This window comes from Vulpes vulpes, chromosome 1 (assembly GCF_048418805.1).
Source record: "Vulpes vulpes isolate BD-2025 chromosome 1, VulVul3, whole genome shotgun sequence".
NCBI classification, from domain to species: domain Eukaryota; kingdom Metazoa; phylum Chordata; class Mammalia; order Carnivora; family Canidae; genus Vulpes; species Vulpes vulpes.
This window is the reverse complement of record NC_132780.1, coordinates 23,885,115-23,901,813: the sequence shown is the minus strand read 5'-3', so window position 1 is coordinate 23,901,813 and position 16,699 is coordinate 23,885,115. Positions and strand designations below refer to the sequence as shown.

General features: G+C 40.8%; 1 protein-coding gene and 1 non-coding gene across 4 annotated transcripts in view; both read left to right on the top strand.

Annotated features, from left to right (window-relative positions):
• Positions 1–904: 904 nt before the first annotated feature.
• Positions 905–16,699, top strand: part of IARS1 (isoleucyl-tRNA synthetase 1) — a 68,761-nt gene continuing 52,966 nt past the window's right edge. For 2 of the 3 annotated variants that reach the window (XR_012001945.1, XM_072760520.1), the window contains exons 1-5: positions 934–1,066; positions 7,084–7,212; positions 8,092–8,248; positions 8,498–8,617; positions 11,075–11,157. Coding sequence is in view for 2 of the 3 variants with exons in the window: in XM_072760520.1 (XP_072616621.1) it covers positions 7,094–7,212; positions 8,092–8,248; positions 8,498–8,617; positions 11,075–11,157 (479 nt within the window). In the remaining variant the exon portion in view is untranslated. Of the gene's footprint in view, positions 1,067–7,083; positions 7,213–8,091; positions 8,249–8,497; positions 8,618–11,074; positions 11,158–16,699 lie in introns of all 3 variants that reach the window. The other variant, XM_025984486.2, reaches the window with a different exon arrangement.
• Positions 3,049–3,180, top strand: LOC112908879 (small nucleolar RNA SNORA84). Its single transcript, XR_003233000.1, has one exon. It is a non-coding gene; the product is annotated as a small nucleolar RNA SNORA84 (small nucleolar RNA).

Sequence of the window (16,699 nt, the reverse complement as noted above, 5' to 3'; positions counted from 1 at the left end):
CCATAAAGTTGTTTCTCAATCCAACTTTTAAATTATCAGAACTGTCATCCCCACCTTTTCTCCTCAAGGCATCTCTCCTGCTCTAATCTGGAATGGCTGGACAGATGATAAAAATGAACAACACAGAGTGGAGTCCTTCTGGTTAATAAGCTGAAGAAACACTAGTAGATGTAGGTGCCCAGCTGAGTTCCTGACTAGTTAGTTTCCCCCTTGAGCAAGGCCACGAGACCCCAACTCTCATCCTGGAGTGGGACTGTGAACAAATGCTTGCACAGACTCGCCCAGGGATGCAGGAAGCTGCTGCAGGATTGCTCTGCATTTGTAAGGCCTCCCCTCTCCTTCAGTCTCTGGTGCCAAAGCCTGAAGCCCGCTGCCCTTCCGCTCCAGCTTCCCTTTGGTTTTGAACTAGCAGATCCAGGTGCCAGCAGACCCATGGCACTGACAATAAACTAAACGAGCAGATCGATAAAGCAGCAAATACATATTTTCATCACAGGAAATGTTAAGACAGGGATAACTAAACCTGGTCAACAAGCATTTCCTTCCCTTCTATTGTGTTACTGTGTGCGTGAGGCTCGTGAACCATGGCTGTACAGGAGGACGAAGGGACTCCGGAGGGCTGCGGGGCCCCTCCAGGGCTGTGCCGGTAACCCGCCCGCAGGTGCCCCCTCCCCGCAGTACCAGTGGCCCGTCGCAGGTGGCCCCGCAACCCTGAACCCTTCAGTGGTCACGCAGGTCGGGGCTGCACGGCACAGCCGCCCGATTACCATGCCTGAATACGCACAGTCCCCAGCCCCGAGCCCGACACCGCCCACAGCCGTTCCGCCGGAGCGCACGGCCGCCTTCCCAGAGCGTGCCGCCGCGCGTCAGGGTGGGCGTGGCCGGGGCCCGTACAACCAATCGGCATTCGGCTTGTTGATGGGTGGCGGGCGGCGCACGCTGGTTGGCCGGCGCAGACCAGCCTCTCCTCCCTGCCGGGCGCTGTCAGAGCGTTGCATCACCTCTGGACGCCCGACGCGGCGTGCACGCGGTTCTTTCTTGGCGCGCCCGCACCCGGGCCCTTCAGGTACCTACGCCCTGCCCGCGGTCCTCTTCGGTACCCCTGCCCGCGGAGACGCCCCCAGGTCACCCGGCCCTCTCCGCGGCGTCGCCCCACGTACTCCAACCCCGTGCCCTGCCCGCGGGGTCGCCCCAGGTCACTCCCCCTGGCCTGCCCGCGGGCCCCTTCAGCACCGCCGCCCCGCCGCGCCTGCCGGGTGGTTGGCTGGCTGCGAGAATCAGATGTGGTAGTTTGCTACGTTGAGAGGCCGGGCGAAGTGGCTTGCGGGAACGAGTGGTGGTACTCCTCCCACCTGCCTTTTCAGTTTAGTCCACTTCATGGGCTCCTCCCGGCACAACCCTTCCAGCATTGGCTTTGGAATTTGATTTTGTTTTTTAAGATTTATTTATTTGAGAGAGTCCCAACGACCGGGGAAGGGACGCGGGGGTGGAGATGAAGAGAGTCTAAAGCAGGCTCCGCATAAGCGGGGAGCCTGACCTCACCATCTCGAGATCATGACGTGAACTGAAATCAAGAGTCAGTATGGCTGATGGAAATAAGGGCGCTGGCCCAGCGATTCCTTCAGACAAACACTGAACCCTGACGGTACACGTGCTTCTGCAGGCGCTTCTGCGGGCACCGGGCTTGCAGCTGGAGAGTGTGGAGCAGACCACAGTGTGTAAGAGAAACAGACTCAGGGAGGGCTATTCTGAGGAGGAGCGAGCATCCTTTCAGCGATATTTCAGCAAGGTGGCGCTGAAGTGCGTGGAGAGAGGTCCAGATGCAGGAGAGCAGATAACGAAAGGGGTTTTGTTTCCCAGCCGCGTCCAAGACAGATGTACCTAGAGCTGGAGTTTTGTAAGAGGAAAAGTCAGGAGGAAAAGTGTGCATATTTTTGGGGAGAGAGGAGTGACTGAATTTTTTTTAATACGAAAATGATACTTTCAGAGCTCCATTAGGAAGGTGGTATGTCAGGTATACCGTATTTACTTTTCTCTTTATTTTAAAAGTTTTGTAATAAAGCGAATATATACCAAAAAAAAAAAAAAAAGAAGAGTGGTATGAGGTAATAAGTAAAGACCCGTTTTTTGATGCCTTACTCCACTCCCATAGTAGTTTGGTAGGTGTAGCCTTCTAAATTCAAATACAAAATTACTTAAACATAGATGTTATTTACATATTTATGTTTTAAGTCTCTTCTTGTACTTATTCATGGATGTTTAAGTTGTTTTCACATATTTATCTGTAGGAGCAATGCTTCAGTTAATATCTTTGTGCATATTTTTATACATTTGTGTAAGTATATCTGCAGGGTATAGTTAAAAGGATATGACTACGCTGAGAAAAGGCTAGAGATAGACCTGCCTCTGGGGTTCAGTTTGACTTAATGTGACATATTATGAAGACCTGGGAAGAAGAGAAAACAGAAATAGAATTAGAGGTCAGATTGACATGACCTTGGTGATCAATTGGATGTGGAAATTATCTGGTACTATTAGGGGGACTCAGATTTCAGGTAATGGGAAGGAATAGTGGAACTGCTAGTGCACACGGGAGCAATTGTGGCAAGGAAGAGCTTAAATTTGTATTGTATCTTGTTATGTTTTTAGAAGATGAGAACGCAGGGGAGAAACAGGGAGAGGGAGAGAGAGAATCTTATGGAGGCTCCATGCCCAGCATGGAGCCCGCTGAAGGGCATGATCTCAGACCCTGAGATCATTACCTGAGCTGAAATCAAGAGTCAGGTGCTTAACTGACTGAGCCACCCAAGGCACCCCATGGATATTTATTTTAAAGATATTTTTGTATGCATTTTTAAGATCTATTGACATAAACACAAGTAAAAGTCAAGGAGGGTATCTAGAAATTTCTAAGTAGAAGGTTGACACTAGGGAGATCTGGGAGAGTCTGGAATACAGAAGATTGGCGGGTGAGGATTGTGGTAAGAGGAGACTGCTACCCTTAGCACAACCTGGTTACTAATCTCCCTCCTGCTCCCCACACCCCATGCCCTGTGGATACTGGATGCTGTTTGCAGGTACAGCTCTCCAGTGGATGTGAAGGGCCAGAGCAATCCTGTGATTTATGCATGGGGGCTGTTTCTCCTCAGCAGCCGCCATAGCCCGGTCACTGATACATGGTCTTCTGTGCCATTATGTTGAGTTTGTGTTTGGCATAATAATGCAGTGATCCTTAATACTTTGTGGAATAGGGATGCCTGGGTGGTTCAGTTGAGTGCCTGTCTTCGGCCTGGCGTGTGATCCTGGGGTCCTGGGATCGAGTCCCGTATCGGGCTCTCTGCATGGAGCCTGCCTCTTTCTCTGCCTTTCTTCTCTGTGTGTCTCTCATGAATAAATAAATAAAACTTTAAAAAAAAAAAAAAAAACTTTGGGGAATAGAAGCTCCCTAGGAAGTTTGTAAAATTTATGAGCCATCTTCACCCAAAGCTTAAATCTCATTTTCTCGAAAACTAATTAATTAATTAATTAATTTCAGGTACATTATCCTGAATAACAGAACAGTTCAAGAGTATGACTTACAAACTTTAATGTGCATGCTAACCCTCTAGAATCTTGTTAAAATGCAGCTTCTTACTTCTCAGTCCAAGGTGGTTCTGGTGAGTCTGCTGCAGTCAGTACCCATAGAACTGGCCTTGACGAGTGAGAAGTGACAGAAATGTGTTGGTTCCCAAAGATGTTATAATCTTCAGATGAAGCTCCTTCAGTTTCAGGTGGACCCCTCATAAATCATTAAGTGCACAGACCAGTACCCTTTCCATCCATGAAAGGCCAGACATTGTAACAAGATCTGAAGATCCAAAATGCCGTTCAACTTCTATTTAATACCAGTTAATGACACACTTAGTCAGAAATGGATGCCTGGATTCATTAAATGGCCCCCATGTTCTTTTCTTATTTTTTTTTCCTAATATAAACCAAAAGACAGCGTCACATCTCAAAAATAAATGAAAGAAAAGGAGAGACACTGCTGGTTTAAAAAAAAAAAAAGCTTAAAAATTAAAAATGTTATATATTTAAAAGGCTTTTTTTGGATGGCATGGATCAGTTACTGTGCTTAGGTTTTGATGTTTTCAGAATTTAAGTATATAGGTCCCTTTGTTCCTGGACTGTTAAGTTCTTGAGTTTTTAAGATTCTCTAGCTTCTCTGTTATTTTCTTATTAGCAGTATTGTCCCCTTTTAATCTGATGTTGGCTTAGAAACCTGGTCACCAACCTTATTAGAATTATTATGTAAGAATAAATAGGCTTTGAGGAGGAATGGGCTGTAGGATGCTCACTATATAATTAAGCCCCAGATTGATAAAGTGTTTCTGCAATGGTTATTAAGACTCTAAAAAGCCACTATAAGACTTCTCTCACTGGGACTAAATCCAGAATGTATACAGCTTGTCTCTTGTAAAAAGCATGAGTAAGCAATAAAAGGGATAAAAGAGAAAATTGGAATGAGCTGGCAATTACTTGCCTATAGAAGTCTTCATCTTTTTAGCTTTAAATTCTTTTTAGGTTTTATTTGTTCTCCTAAAAGAAATGAGGTTATCTCAACAGAAGTGTTTTCTGTCCTGTGAGTGTGGGTAAGAATTCTTACCTACAATGAGATTTACTTTTTCAGGTTATTAATGAATTTTTAGTGTGCTTACATAGAACTTACAAGATTTTTTTGTTTCTTCTTAGAAGTATATTATCTACAATTTTTTAATGTTATATTATACTTAAGAAATAAGTGGAGAGGGATCCCTGGGTGGCGCAGCGGTTTAGCCGTCTGCCTTTGGCCCAGGACGCGATCCTGGAGACCCGGGATCCAATCCCACGTCGGGCTCCCGGTGCATGGAGCCTGCTTCTCCCTCTGCCTGTGTCTCTGCCTCTCTCTCTCACTGTGTGCGTATCATAAATAAATAAAAATATAAAAAAAAATTTATAAAAAAAAATAAGTGGAGAATATGATTTTAAAACAAGTTTTACAATAATCAGAAAGCACTGGGGAACCTGGGTGGCTCATTCGGTTCAGCGTCTGCCTTTAGCTCAGGTTGTTATCTTAGGGTCCTGGGATAAGCCCCATAGTGAGCTCCCTGCTCAGCTGGGAGACTGCTGCTCCTCTTTCTCTGCCCCTCCCCCTGCTTACGCTCTCTCAAGTGAATAAATAAAATCTTTAATTTTTTTTTTTAAGATTTTATTTATTTGTTCATGAGAATACACAGAGAGGAGAGAGAGGCAGAGGGAGAAGCAGGCTCCATGCAGGGAGCCCGACACGGGACTCTATCCCAGGTCTCCAGGATCAGGCCCTGGGCTGAAGGTGGCGCTACACCCCTGAGCCACCAGGGCTGCCCAATAAAATCTTTAAAAAAAAAAAAAGAAGACAACCCATAGAAAGGGAGAGAGTTTTTTGCAAATTCTGTAACAATTAGGGACTTTCGTCTAGAATATATGAAGAATTCTTAGAACTCAACAATTTAAAGACAGCCCAGGGCAGCCCCGGTGGCCCAGCGGTTTAGCACTGTTTTTTGGCCCGGGGCGTGATCCTGGAGACCAGGGATTGAGTCCCACGTCAGGCTCCTGGCACGCAGCCTGCTTCTCCCTCTGTCTGTGTCTCTGCCTCTCTCTCTCTCTCTCTGTCGTAAATAAATAAAAATCTTTAAAAAATAAAAATAAAAAATAAAACAAAAGAACTTAATATTATATTATAATATTATACTTAGACATTGAAGTATGAACCCAGTTTAAACATTGGACAAAGGACAAATGGTAATGTCTCCAAGTAAGATACAAATATTGCCAATAAGCATATGAAAATGTGGTCAACATCACTAATTATTAAGGAAATAATAATCAAAATCATAACGAGATACCACTTCATACCCACTAGAATTTCCTATAATCCAAAAATGGACAGTCAGGAGTGAGGATGTAGAAAAAATGAAATACTTTTTTTTTTTTAAGATTTTATTTATTCATTAGAGACACAGCGAGAAAGGCAGAGACACAGGCAGAGGGAGAAACAGGCTCCATGCAGGGAGCCCGATGAGGGACTCAATCCCAGGACCCTGGAATCATGCCCTGAGCCGAAGGCAGACACTCAACCACTGAGCCACCCAGGGGTCTGAAAACTGAAATATATATTCACTGCTGGAAGAAAGTAATATGAGCAGCAGCTTTAGAAAACATTTTTTGGTAGTTTCTCTCTCTCTCTTTTTTTTTTTTTTAAGATTTTTATTTATTCATGAGAGAGAGAGTGAGGGAGAGAGGCAGAGACACAGCCAGAGGGAGAAGCAAGCTCCATGCAGGGAGTGTGATGTGGGAGTCAATCCTGGACTTCAAGATCACGTCCGGGCCAAAGGCAGGCACTAAACCACTGAGCCACCCAGGGATCCCCATTTTTTTGGTAGTTTCTCAAAAGTTAAACAGTTACCATATGATCCAGCAATTCCACTCCTGGGTATATACCCAAGAGAACTGAAAACATGTCCACACAAAAACTTACAGCTGAATGTTAATAGCAGGCATGTTCATTGTAGCCGAAAAGTGGAACCATTCCTAATGTCCATGAATTGATGAATGGATAAACACTGCAGCATATGCATACAAGGAAATACTTATTCAGCCATAAAAAATAATGAAGTATGAAGACATGTTACAACATAGATGAACTTTGAAAACATAATTCTGAGAAGCTAGACACATGATTCCATTTATATGAAATGTCCTAAATAGGAAAACTCAGAGCAGAAAGCAGATTAATGGTTGCCAGGGAGCTGGGCAAGAAGGGAGTAGGGAATGACTATTAACAAACATATCCAGGCTTTTGGAGTAGAGCAGGCAGGGCATTGGTGAAGATGTTCTGGAATTAGAGCATGCTCATGGTTGCACCCACAGAATTGGTTTGTGTACTGTATTTCAAAAAAGCTGTAATGTTTATTTTACAGTATCCTGTAGTGTCATGGATAGTAATACCAACCCTCATTTTAACATGCCCCTCTGCTATTCCTAGACTTCTCTTTTGAAAGTAATACACTTGATTTTCTCTTGCAGCAACAACAAAATGGTTCAGCAAGTTCCAGAAAACATTAATTTTCCTGCTGAAGAAGAAAAAATCTTGCAGTTCTGGTCCGAATTTAATTGTTTTCAAGAATGCTTAACGCAATCTAAACATAAGCCAAAGTATGTGAATTTCTTTCGTAATGGTAGAATCCTTAAAAACAGTCATTTCTTAGACTGAGTTCATGAAGGCAGAAACGTTATCCTTCCTTGTGCTCTCAGTCACCTAGCTCTCTATGTAGCAGGTACTTGCAGCAGTAGTTATGTGTTGAATGGATGAGTTTCTAATTTTATTTATTTATTTTATTTTTTAAAGATTTATATATTTATGAGAGAGAGAGAGAGAGAGAGAGGCAGAGACACAGGAGGAGGGAGAAGGAGGCTCCATGCAGGGAGCCTGACGTGGGACTCGATCCTGGGACTCCAGGATCATGCCCTGAACCAAAGGCAGGTGCTAAATCGCTGAGCCACCCAGGGATCCCCAATGGATAAGTTTTAAATGAGAGTAGATGCTGCTCTCTTAGGTCTAAATAGAGGTTTTTTTTAATCACTCTTTTCTCATTGTTACCACCCTCATTTAAGCACTAGACTGGTCTTAGCTTCCTGTTGGAGTACATCCTGCCTTTGTAGTCTCCATTCACTTAAAAACCAGTCATTTCTTTATTGTTTTCTTCATATGTCTCTGTGTTCAAAAACTATGAGATAGGTGCTTGTTCCTGTTTTACTGATGAGGTAACTCAGGATCGGGATGAACCCCCTTTATGTCATGTAACTCATAAACAAAGTGTGGGTAGCCTGATTGGAAGTCATCCCAGCTCCGCCATAACTAGCTTTTTTGAAGGCAGGACCTTTCAGTAAATAACTAACCATTCACGTCTGTGAATTTTCTGGTCTTGCTGCTTTTCTTCTCCCTGAAGACTGTGATAGGAGCTGTCTATAGAAAAATGTCCTAAATTTTTGCTGTTTTAAATTAATTTAACACATTTTTATTGTCTCTGTTAGATTTACGTTCTACGATGGGCCTCCTTTTGCAACTGGACTGCCTCACTATGGACATATACTTGCAGGGACAATTAAAGATATAGTTACCAGATATGCTCACCAGAGTGGGTTTCACGTTGACAGAAGATTTGGATGGGATTGTCATGGCTTACCTGTGGTATGTTTGGGTCACCAGCCTTATAATAATCTGATTTTTTAATAACCGTTGGATTTTATCATATTGTATATTAAAGTATGGTGAATTTTTCCTATAATGTACTTTGTTTCTACAATACTATTTATAGTTTGCTTTCTCTATAGATTTTTTTAGACCGAATTTTTAAAAATCTGTGTTATTTTCTAGAGTTGCTGAATTGCATTTATTTTATAAGGCAGGGATATTAACAATCTTATTGCAAATTTTCAGGAATATGAAATTGATAAGACACTGGGAATCAGAGGACCAGAAGATGTAGCCAAAATGGGGATTGTAGAGTATAACAATCAGTGCCGAGCAATTGTGATGAGATATTCTACTGAGTGGAAGGTATGTTGGGTTATTTTCAGTAAGATGAACAAAAACTTTAATTTTTAAATGGGAATTGAAAAGGTTTGCACTCCTTTGGTGCTTTTTATGAGATACGTCCAAAAATATGGCTGTTTGTATGAGGTTGTGACATAAGAGGATTGACCATCTTCTTTAAAGAAGTATTTTTGCTTCCACCTACAACCCTATTAAGCTGTTAGGTTAAACTGCACCCTCTCTTCTGGTTTCTATATGCTTGACTTTCTTCAGTGTTTAGTCTCCACCTTCTCACTGTGTATGACAGGAATCAGGCTGTCCTAGCAAGTAAATTAACTTGAATGTCACAGTAAAAAAATTCAGGTGTTAAAAACAATTCCAGTTTGGCTTCAGTGTACTATTAATTTGACTCCCATCCTACCTGCTGCTGTTCATAAGTCCTGTGAATGGCTGACAGAGCTCCAGCCTCTCTTGTTCTAATGGGTAGAGGAGCAGGGGACTCCTTTCCTACCTGGTTCTCCAGCTAGTGTGTCTGTAGATCTTAAAAACATGTCTGACTCTCACTCTCTTACCACTTTGTCTTCTCAAATTTGTTGTTATTCAGAGTTCCCTGTTCTGCCGACAGTATTAGTCTCCTAGGCTGCACACATTATCCTCACTATTAAATCAAGTGCCAAATCCTATCAAGTCTTTCTTCTTCAGGGTCTTATCTGGTCATTGCATTCCTCCAGCCTAATCCCTGGCCTCCTACCTGCCTTCCTGCATTTAACCATCTTCTGATGGGGCTCGTGTTCTGGTTTTTTGCCCTCAGCCTGCCAGGTTCTCTCCCCCGTGAGCCTGCTCATCATGGTCCTCTCTGCTCAGAATTTTGAGTAGCTTCTCTTCTTTGATAAATAAAATCTGATTTCATCAACCTGAAAATCAGAACTCCTCAATTCTCTCCCTAACTTTAATTTTTAAATTTTTTTATTAAAAATAACATTTTTTTAACCTAACTTTGTTCAGACTTTCTTGCCTGGTTGTCAGAGGGAAAAAATCTAATGAATTTTGTGTTGTGGCTTTTTTTTTTTTTTTTTCTTAAAGAAAAAAATTTTTTTAAGATTCATTTATTCATGAGAGACACAGAGAGAGAGAGGCAGAGACATAGACAGAGGGAGAAGTAGGCTCATCATAAGGAGCCTGATGTGGGACTCAATCCCCAGACCCAGGATCACGCCCTGAGCCAAACACAGATGCTCAACCACTAAGCCACCCAGGCGTCCCTTAAAAGTTTTTTTTTAACTTTTCATTTTAAAATAATTCAGACTTATTAGAAAATTTCAGAAACAGAATTCCTCTATACTCCTCTCTTACGTCCCAAATTCTAACACCTTCAATAATCATAATTTTCAAAAGCAATAAATTAACAGATACAATGTAATAGACCTTCTTCAGATTTAACCCCCTTGTTCCAAAATAATTTCTGATCCAGAACCCGGTCTAAGAACACACGTTGCATGTAGTTGTTATTCCTCTTTATTTTACTTCAATCTGAAGGATTCCCTCAGTCCTTGTCTTTCATGACCTTGTCACTTTTGTGTCTTTTTATTATTTTTTTTAAGTGTTATTTACTTACTTAATCTCTACACCCAACATGAGGTTCGAGCTCACAACTCCCAAGATCAAGGATCGCATGCTCTTCCCACTGAACCAGCCAGGCACCTGACCTTGTCACTTTAAAGAGTACAGACCAGTTATTTTGTAGCAAGTCCCCCAAAGTCTGATGTTTTCTCATGATTATGTTTAGGTTATGTATGCATTTTTTTCTTTTAAAGATTTATTTATTTATTCATGAGAGACCAGAGAGAGAGAGAGAGGCAGAGACACAGGCAGCCTCCATGCAGGGAGCCTGACGTGGGACTCGATCCCTGGTCTCCAGAATCAGGCGCTGGGCTGAAGGCGGCGCCAAACCGCTGAGCCACCTGGGCTGCCCTATGTATGCATTTTTGACAAGAATGCTCAGAAGTGATATCTGCTGTTCCCAGGAGGCCTGCCTCATTCGTGATAATAATTTTCTTCACTAACATAATATGCTAGGTTTCTCCATTGTTAGTTTGCAATTTTTCCTTTCTAATTAAGTATGCTATGGGGAAAGTCTTTACAAATATCCTATTTCTTATACTTCTCTTTATGAATTTTAGCATCCATGATGATTCTTGCCAGCAACAATTATACCTATGCTATTTGCCAAATGGTAGTTTGGGTAGACTTTTATGAAGAAATACTAATATTTATAAGTAACATCATCTGCATGTAGAATGAATGCCAAGAAAACTGTTTCTTAATCTTACGTAGTATGCTGTTTACAATATAGATTTAATTGAAACATTGGTTATTTTGTTTTCCCAAAATCATTGTATGTGGTGATGATAGAAATGAAATACACTGATGCACAGTAACAATTATCATTTTCTAATAACTCTAATATTCATATTTTTAAAGTCCACTGTTACCAGACTTGGCCGATGGATTGACTTTGACAATGACTACAAAACTCTGTATCCACAATTCATGGAATCTGTCTGGTAGGTTTACTTGAAGTGTAAATATAATGAATATTCTGTTTATTGCTTAGCACAGAGATTGTCTAGCATGAATCATTCTTTCAGATTCACAATTATTTATCTAAAATTTGGGGGCTGATTTTTGTTTGTTTTTAAAGCTTTATTTTATTTTTTTAGAGCACTTTTAGTTTCACAGCAAAATTGAGAGGAAGGTACAGAGATTTCCCATATTCCCTTGCACCTATACATGTACAGCCTCCTCCACTACAAACATCCCCACCAGAGTGGGACATTTGTTGCCATTGGTGAACATGCACTGACACATCACCACCACCCAAACTCCGTAGTTTGCATTAAAGTTAACTCTGGGTGTTGTGCATTCTTTGAGTTTGGGTGGATGACATATAGGCATCATTCTAGCATCATACAGAGTATTTTCACTATCCTAAGAACCCTCTGTGTACCAACTGTTTATCTCTTTCAGCTTCTAGATTTTCTTTTTTTTACCTCAGTAAAGTTTGGATTCTGCTAAGATAATAGGATACACATAATATTCTGTGGTATATAATGGCTCCAACAGGTTAAGCAGCAACCTGTAATCAAATACATTAGAATTTTTCAATCATAACACACAATTGTTCATACTAAGCTGATAAAGAATGTAAATGGCCTGATGTAAATTAAAGGTTTGTTTGTTTTTGCCAAATTAGAACCAAATTTTGGAAAGTAAGTTTCAGAAGTAGTTTTCTGTTTGTTTTTGTTTTGTTTTTTAAATAATTAAGTCTAAGAGATTGTGTACTTGAATTTTATACTGAGATAAGTTGTATAGTGTAATCACTTGCATAGCACTTTTAGAATGAACGTTACTTCTTTTTACTATTATGTTTTTTTTAAGATTTTATTTATTTATTCATGAGAGACACAGAGAGAGAAAGAGGCAGAGACACAGGCAGAGGGAGAAGCAGGCTCCATGTGGGACCCGATCCCGGGACTTCAGAACCAGGCCCTGGGCGAAAGGCAGGGCCTAAACCACTCAGCCACCTAGGGATCCCCATCTTTTTACTATTATAAAACAAGTGTTGCAATTCCAAAGTCCTAATAGCCAAACCTCTTAAAACAGAATGAGAATCATTACATATCCTTACTGGGCAAATGGGCACTATTATTATGATTGCAGAGTGCCCTAAGTACATACCTCAGGCCTTAAGGAAGTTCTACTTTTATTAAATTATGCATAATGACAGGTGAGTTGCAAAGCTGTTTGTTACAGTGCACTTGGTGCTGCATTGTAGGCACTTGTGGCTCTTACTGCCTTCCTATCTACCTGCTTACATTTCTGTCAGTCAAGATCTGATCTGTTGTACATGGTTGGCACAAGTCCTTTGCCTTTGAGGAGCTAGATATCTTGGTGGGCAATTCTCTGACCCTATGACTTGACATGCCAGAGACTTTGGAGAGGGGGCTTCTCATCCACTGAGCAGCCAGAATTCTCATGATTAGAGAAACTCTAAAAACCAGGATTCAGATTAAACACCTGGGGGGAAAAAAGTACTATTAATGCTCTGGATTAGGGCTGTTGAGTGCTTAAATGAGGCTAGTGTGAAGGTTAAAAGACAAAAGTAAAACATAAATATAATAATTAGGCAATACACAAAATAAAAAGATGTAAAAAGTGACATCAGAAACATACAACATGTGCAGTGGGAAGAGTGAAAATGTGTTTTAGAATGCGTTCAAACTGAGGTTATTATCAACTTAAAATAGACCACTGCATATATATGCTATTACATGTGAGCCTCATGGTATTCACAAAGCAAAAACCTATAGCAAATACAAAAAAGATCAGAGGAGAATCTTAAGCATAATACTAAAGAAAGTCATCAATAATAAGGGAAGAGAGACAAGAAGAAAGGAACTATAGAACTATAAAACAGCTGGAAAACAACAAAATGACAGTAAGCACATACCTATCAGTAATTAAATGTAAATGGACTAAAATCATCAATCTAAAAACAGTGGCTGAATGTATTAAAAAAATAAGACCTATCTATATATTGCCTACAACTCACCTCAGGGATGCCTGGGTGGCTCAGTGGTCAAGTGTCTGTCTTTGGCTCAGGCCATGATCCTGGGGTCCTGGAATCAAGTCCCACATCGGGCTCCCTGCAGGGAGTCTGCTTCTCCCTCTACCTATGTCTGTGCCTCTCTCTGTCTCTCTCATGAATAAATAAATAATCTTTAAAAAAAGAGAGAGAGACTCACCTCACATGTAAGGAAACAGACTGAAAGTGAAGGGATGAAAAAAGATGTTCCATGCAAATGGAAACCAAAAGAAAGTTGGGGTAGCTATACATACCAGAAAAAGACTTAAAAAAGACTATGTAATAAGAGACAATGGCACCGTATGAGAAAAGCACCAATTTAACAAGAAGATCTAACAATGACAAATGTTTATAGAGCCAGAAGAGGAACATCTAAATATATAGTATGATTATTGTCAGACCTAAAGGTAGAAATTAACAATACAGCAATAGTATGGGACTCTAATAACCCAATTATTTCCAAACAGAAATCCAATTGGACTTAACAGGTATATATAGAACAAACAACAGAACACACATTCTTAATTGCGCATGGAAACTTCTCCAGGATAGATTACATGATACTCACAAAACAGGTCTTAATAAGTTTAAGAATATTAAAATCAGGGCAGCCCGGTGGCCCAGTGGTTTAGCGCCGCCTTCAGCCCAGGGCGTGATCCTGGAGACCCAGGATCGAGTCCCACGTCGGGTTCTCTGCATGGAGCCTGCTTCTCCCTCTGCCTGTGTCTTTGCCTCTCTCTATGTGTCTGTCATGAATAAATAAATAAAATCTTTAAAAAAAAGAAAAGAATATTAAAATCACATCAAGCCTGTTTTCTGACCATGTGGTATAGAACTAAAAAATCCATTACAAGAGAAAAAGACTGGAAAAGCCACAAGTATGTGGAGATTAATGTGTTACTAAGCAACTAGTGGGTCAATGAAGAAATTAAAAAATTAAAAGAAATTAAAAAACACTTTGAGAGAAATGAGAATGGAAATACAACATAACTAATCTATGGGAAATAGCAAAAGCAATTCTGAGAGGAAAACTGGTAGTGATACAGGCCTATTTAACAAACAAGAAAACTCTCAATCTAACTTTACACATACAAGAACTGGAAAGTAGAACAGAACGCCAAACATTAGTAGGAAGAAAGAAAGAATAAAGATAAGTGCAGAAGGTACACCTGGGTGGCTCAGTGGTTGAGCGTCTGCCTTCAGCTTGGGGCTTGGTCCCGGGGTCCCGGGGTCCTGGGATCAGGTCCCGCATCAGGCTCCCTGCATGGAGCCTGCTTCTCCCTCTGCCTGTGCCTCTGCCACTCTCTCTCTCTCTCTTTCTCTCATAAATAACTAAATAAAATCTTTAAAAAAAAGAAAAGATAAGTGCAGAAGTAAATGAAATAAAAACTAAAAAGAGTAGAAAAGATCATTGAAACTAAGAGCTGGCTCTTTTAAAATAGAAATATTGTTAAACCTTTAGAGCCACCAAGAAAAAAATCCCAATCCCCAAATTTCTATGGAACCACAAAGACTCCAAATAGCAAAAGCCATCTTGAGAAAGAAGAACAAAGCTAAAGGTGTCCTGCTTTTTTATTTCAAACTATTTTACAGGGATCCCTGGGTGGCGCAGCGGTTTGGCGCCTGCCTTTGGCCCAGGGCGCGATCCTGGAGACCCGGGATCGAATCCCACGTCGGGCTCCCGGTGCATGGAGCCTGCTTCTCCCTCTGCCTGTGTCTCTGCCTCTCTCTCTCTCTCTGTGACTATCATAAATAAATAAAAATTTTAAAAAAATAAAAATAAAAAATCAAACTATTTTACAAAGCTATAGTAATCAAAACAGTACACTATTGGTATAAAATCAGACATATAAATGGAACAGAATAGAAAACCCAGAAATGAACCCATGCTTACATGGTTAATTAATCTATGACAAAAGAGCCAAGAATGTACAATGGAGAATGGACAATTGCTTTAATAAATGGAGCTGGGAAAGCTGGACAGCCACATGCAAAAGAATGAGTCTAGACTAGTGTCTTTTTTTTTTTTAATTTTTTATTATTATTTATTTATGATAGTCACAGAGAGAGAGAGAGAGAGAGAGAGGCAGAGACACAGGCAGAGGGAGAAGCAGGCTCCATGCACCGGGAGCCCGATGTGGGACTCGATCCCGGGTCTCCAGGATCGCGCGCTGGGCCAAAGGCAGGCGCCGAACTGCTGCACCACCCAGGGATCCCTAGACTAGTGTCTTATACATAAAATTAACTCAGATGGATTAAAGATTTGAATATAAGACCTGAAACCATAGAAGAAACCTTAGGCAGTAAACTATGCGTCCATCCTAGCAATCATTATTTTGGATATGACTCCAAAAGACTGGCAGTCAAAGCAAAAACCAAATGAAATTACATCAAACAAAAGAGCTTCTATACAGCAAAAGAAGCCATCAATAAAAAGAAATGACAACGCCTTGAATGGGAGAAAATAAATTTGTAATTTGTATCTGGTAAAGGATTAATATCCAAAGTATGTAAAGAACTTCTAAAACTCAGTAGCAAAAGAAAATCTGAGTAAATGGGCTGAGGACCTGAAGATATATTTTTCCAGAGAAGACATGCAAATGCCAACTAACCTGAAAAAATACTTAGCATCACTAATCATGAGGAAAATATAAATCCAAAATATATATATATATATAAATCAAAACCACAATGAAATATTACCTTATATTTGGCAGAATGGCTTCTATCAAAAAAGACAAATGATTGGTATAGATACTACGGAAAATAGAATGGAGAGTCCTCAAAAAAATTAGAAACATCGTAGTCAGTAATCGTACTTCTGGGTATTTTTCCAAAAAAAGAAAGAAAACACAAATTCAAAAAGGTATATGTGCCATTATGTTCATCACAGTGTTCTGTACAGAAGCCAGGAAATGATGTCTGTCTAAGAGTGCGTTGATGGATAAACAGATAAAAAAGAAGTGGGGTGAGGGGGTGCCTGCGTGGCTCAGGCGGTGAAGTGTCAAACTCTTGATTATGGCTCAGGTCATGATCTCAGAGTCAGTGAGCTCGAGCCCTGAGTCGGACTCCGTGCTCATGGTAGAGTCTGCTTGAAACTCTCTCTCTCTTCCCCTCTCTGACACTCTGCTTGCAAGGGTGTTCGTTTTCTGTCTCTCTCTCTCTTTCAAATAAAAGAAAATATTTTTTAAAAGATATGGGAGAGGAGGTCATGGTGGCTCAGTCAATTAAGGGTCTGACTTTTGATTTTGGCTTAGGTCATGACCTCAGGGTTGTGAGATCAAGCCCCACATCAGGCTTCGCACTGAGTACAGCCTGTTTAAGATTCTCTTTCAACCCCCCCATCCTTTCCCTCTAAAAAGAAAAAGATGTGTGTATGTAAACTATATAAAATATCCTCAAGCCATAATAAAGAGTAATTCTTGCTATTTGTGACAACATAGGTGGACCGTGAGGGTATT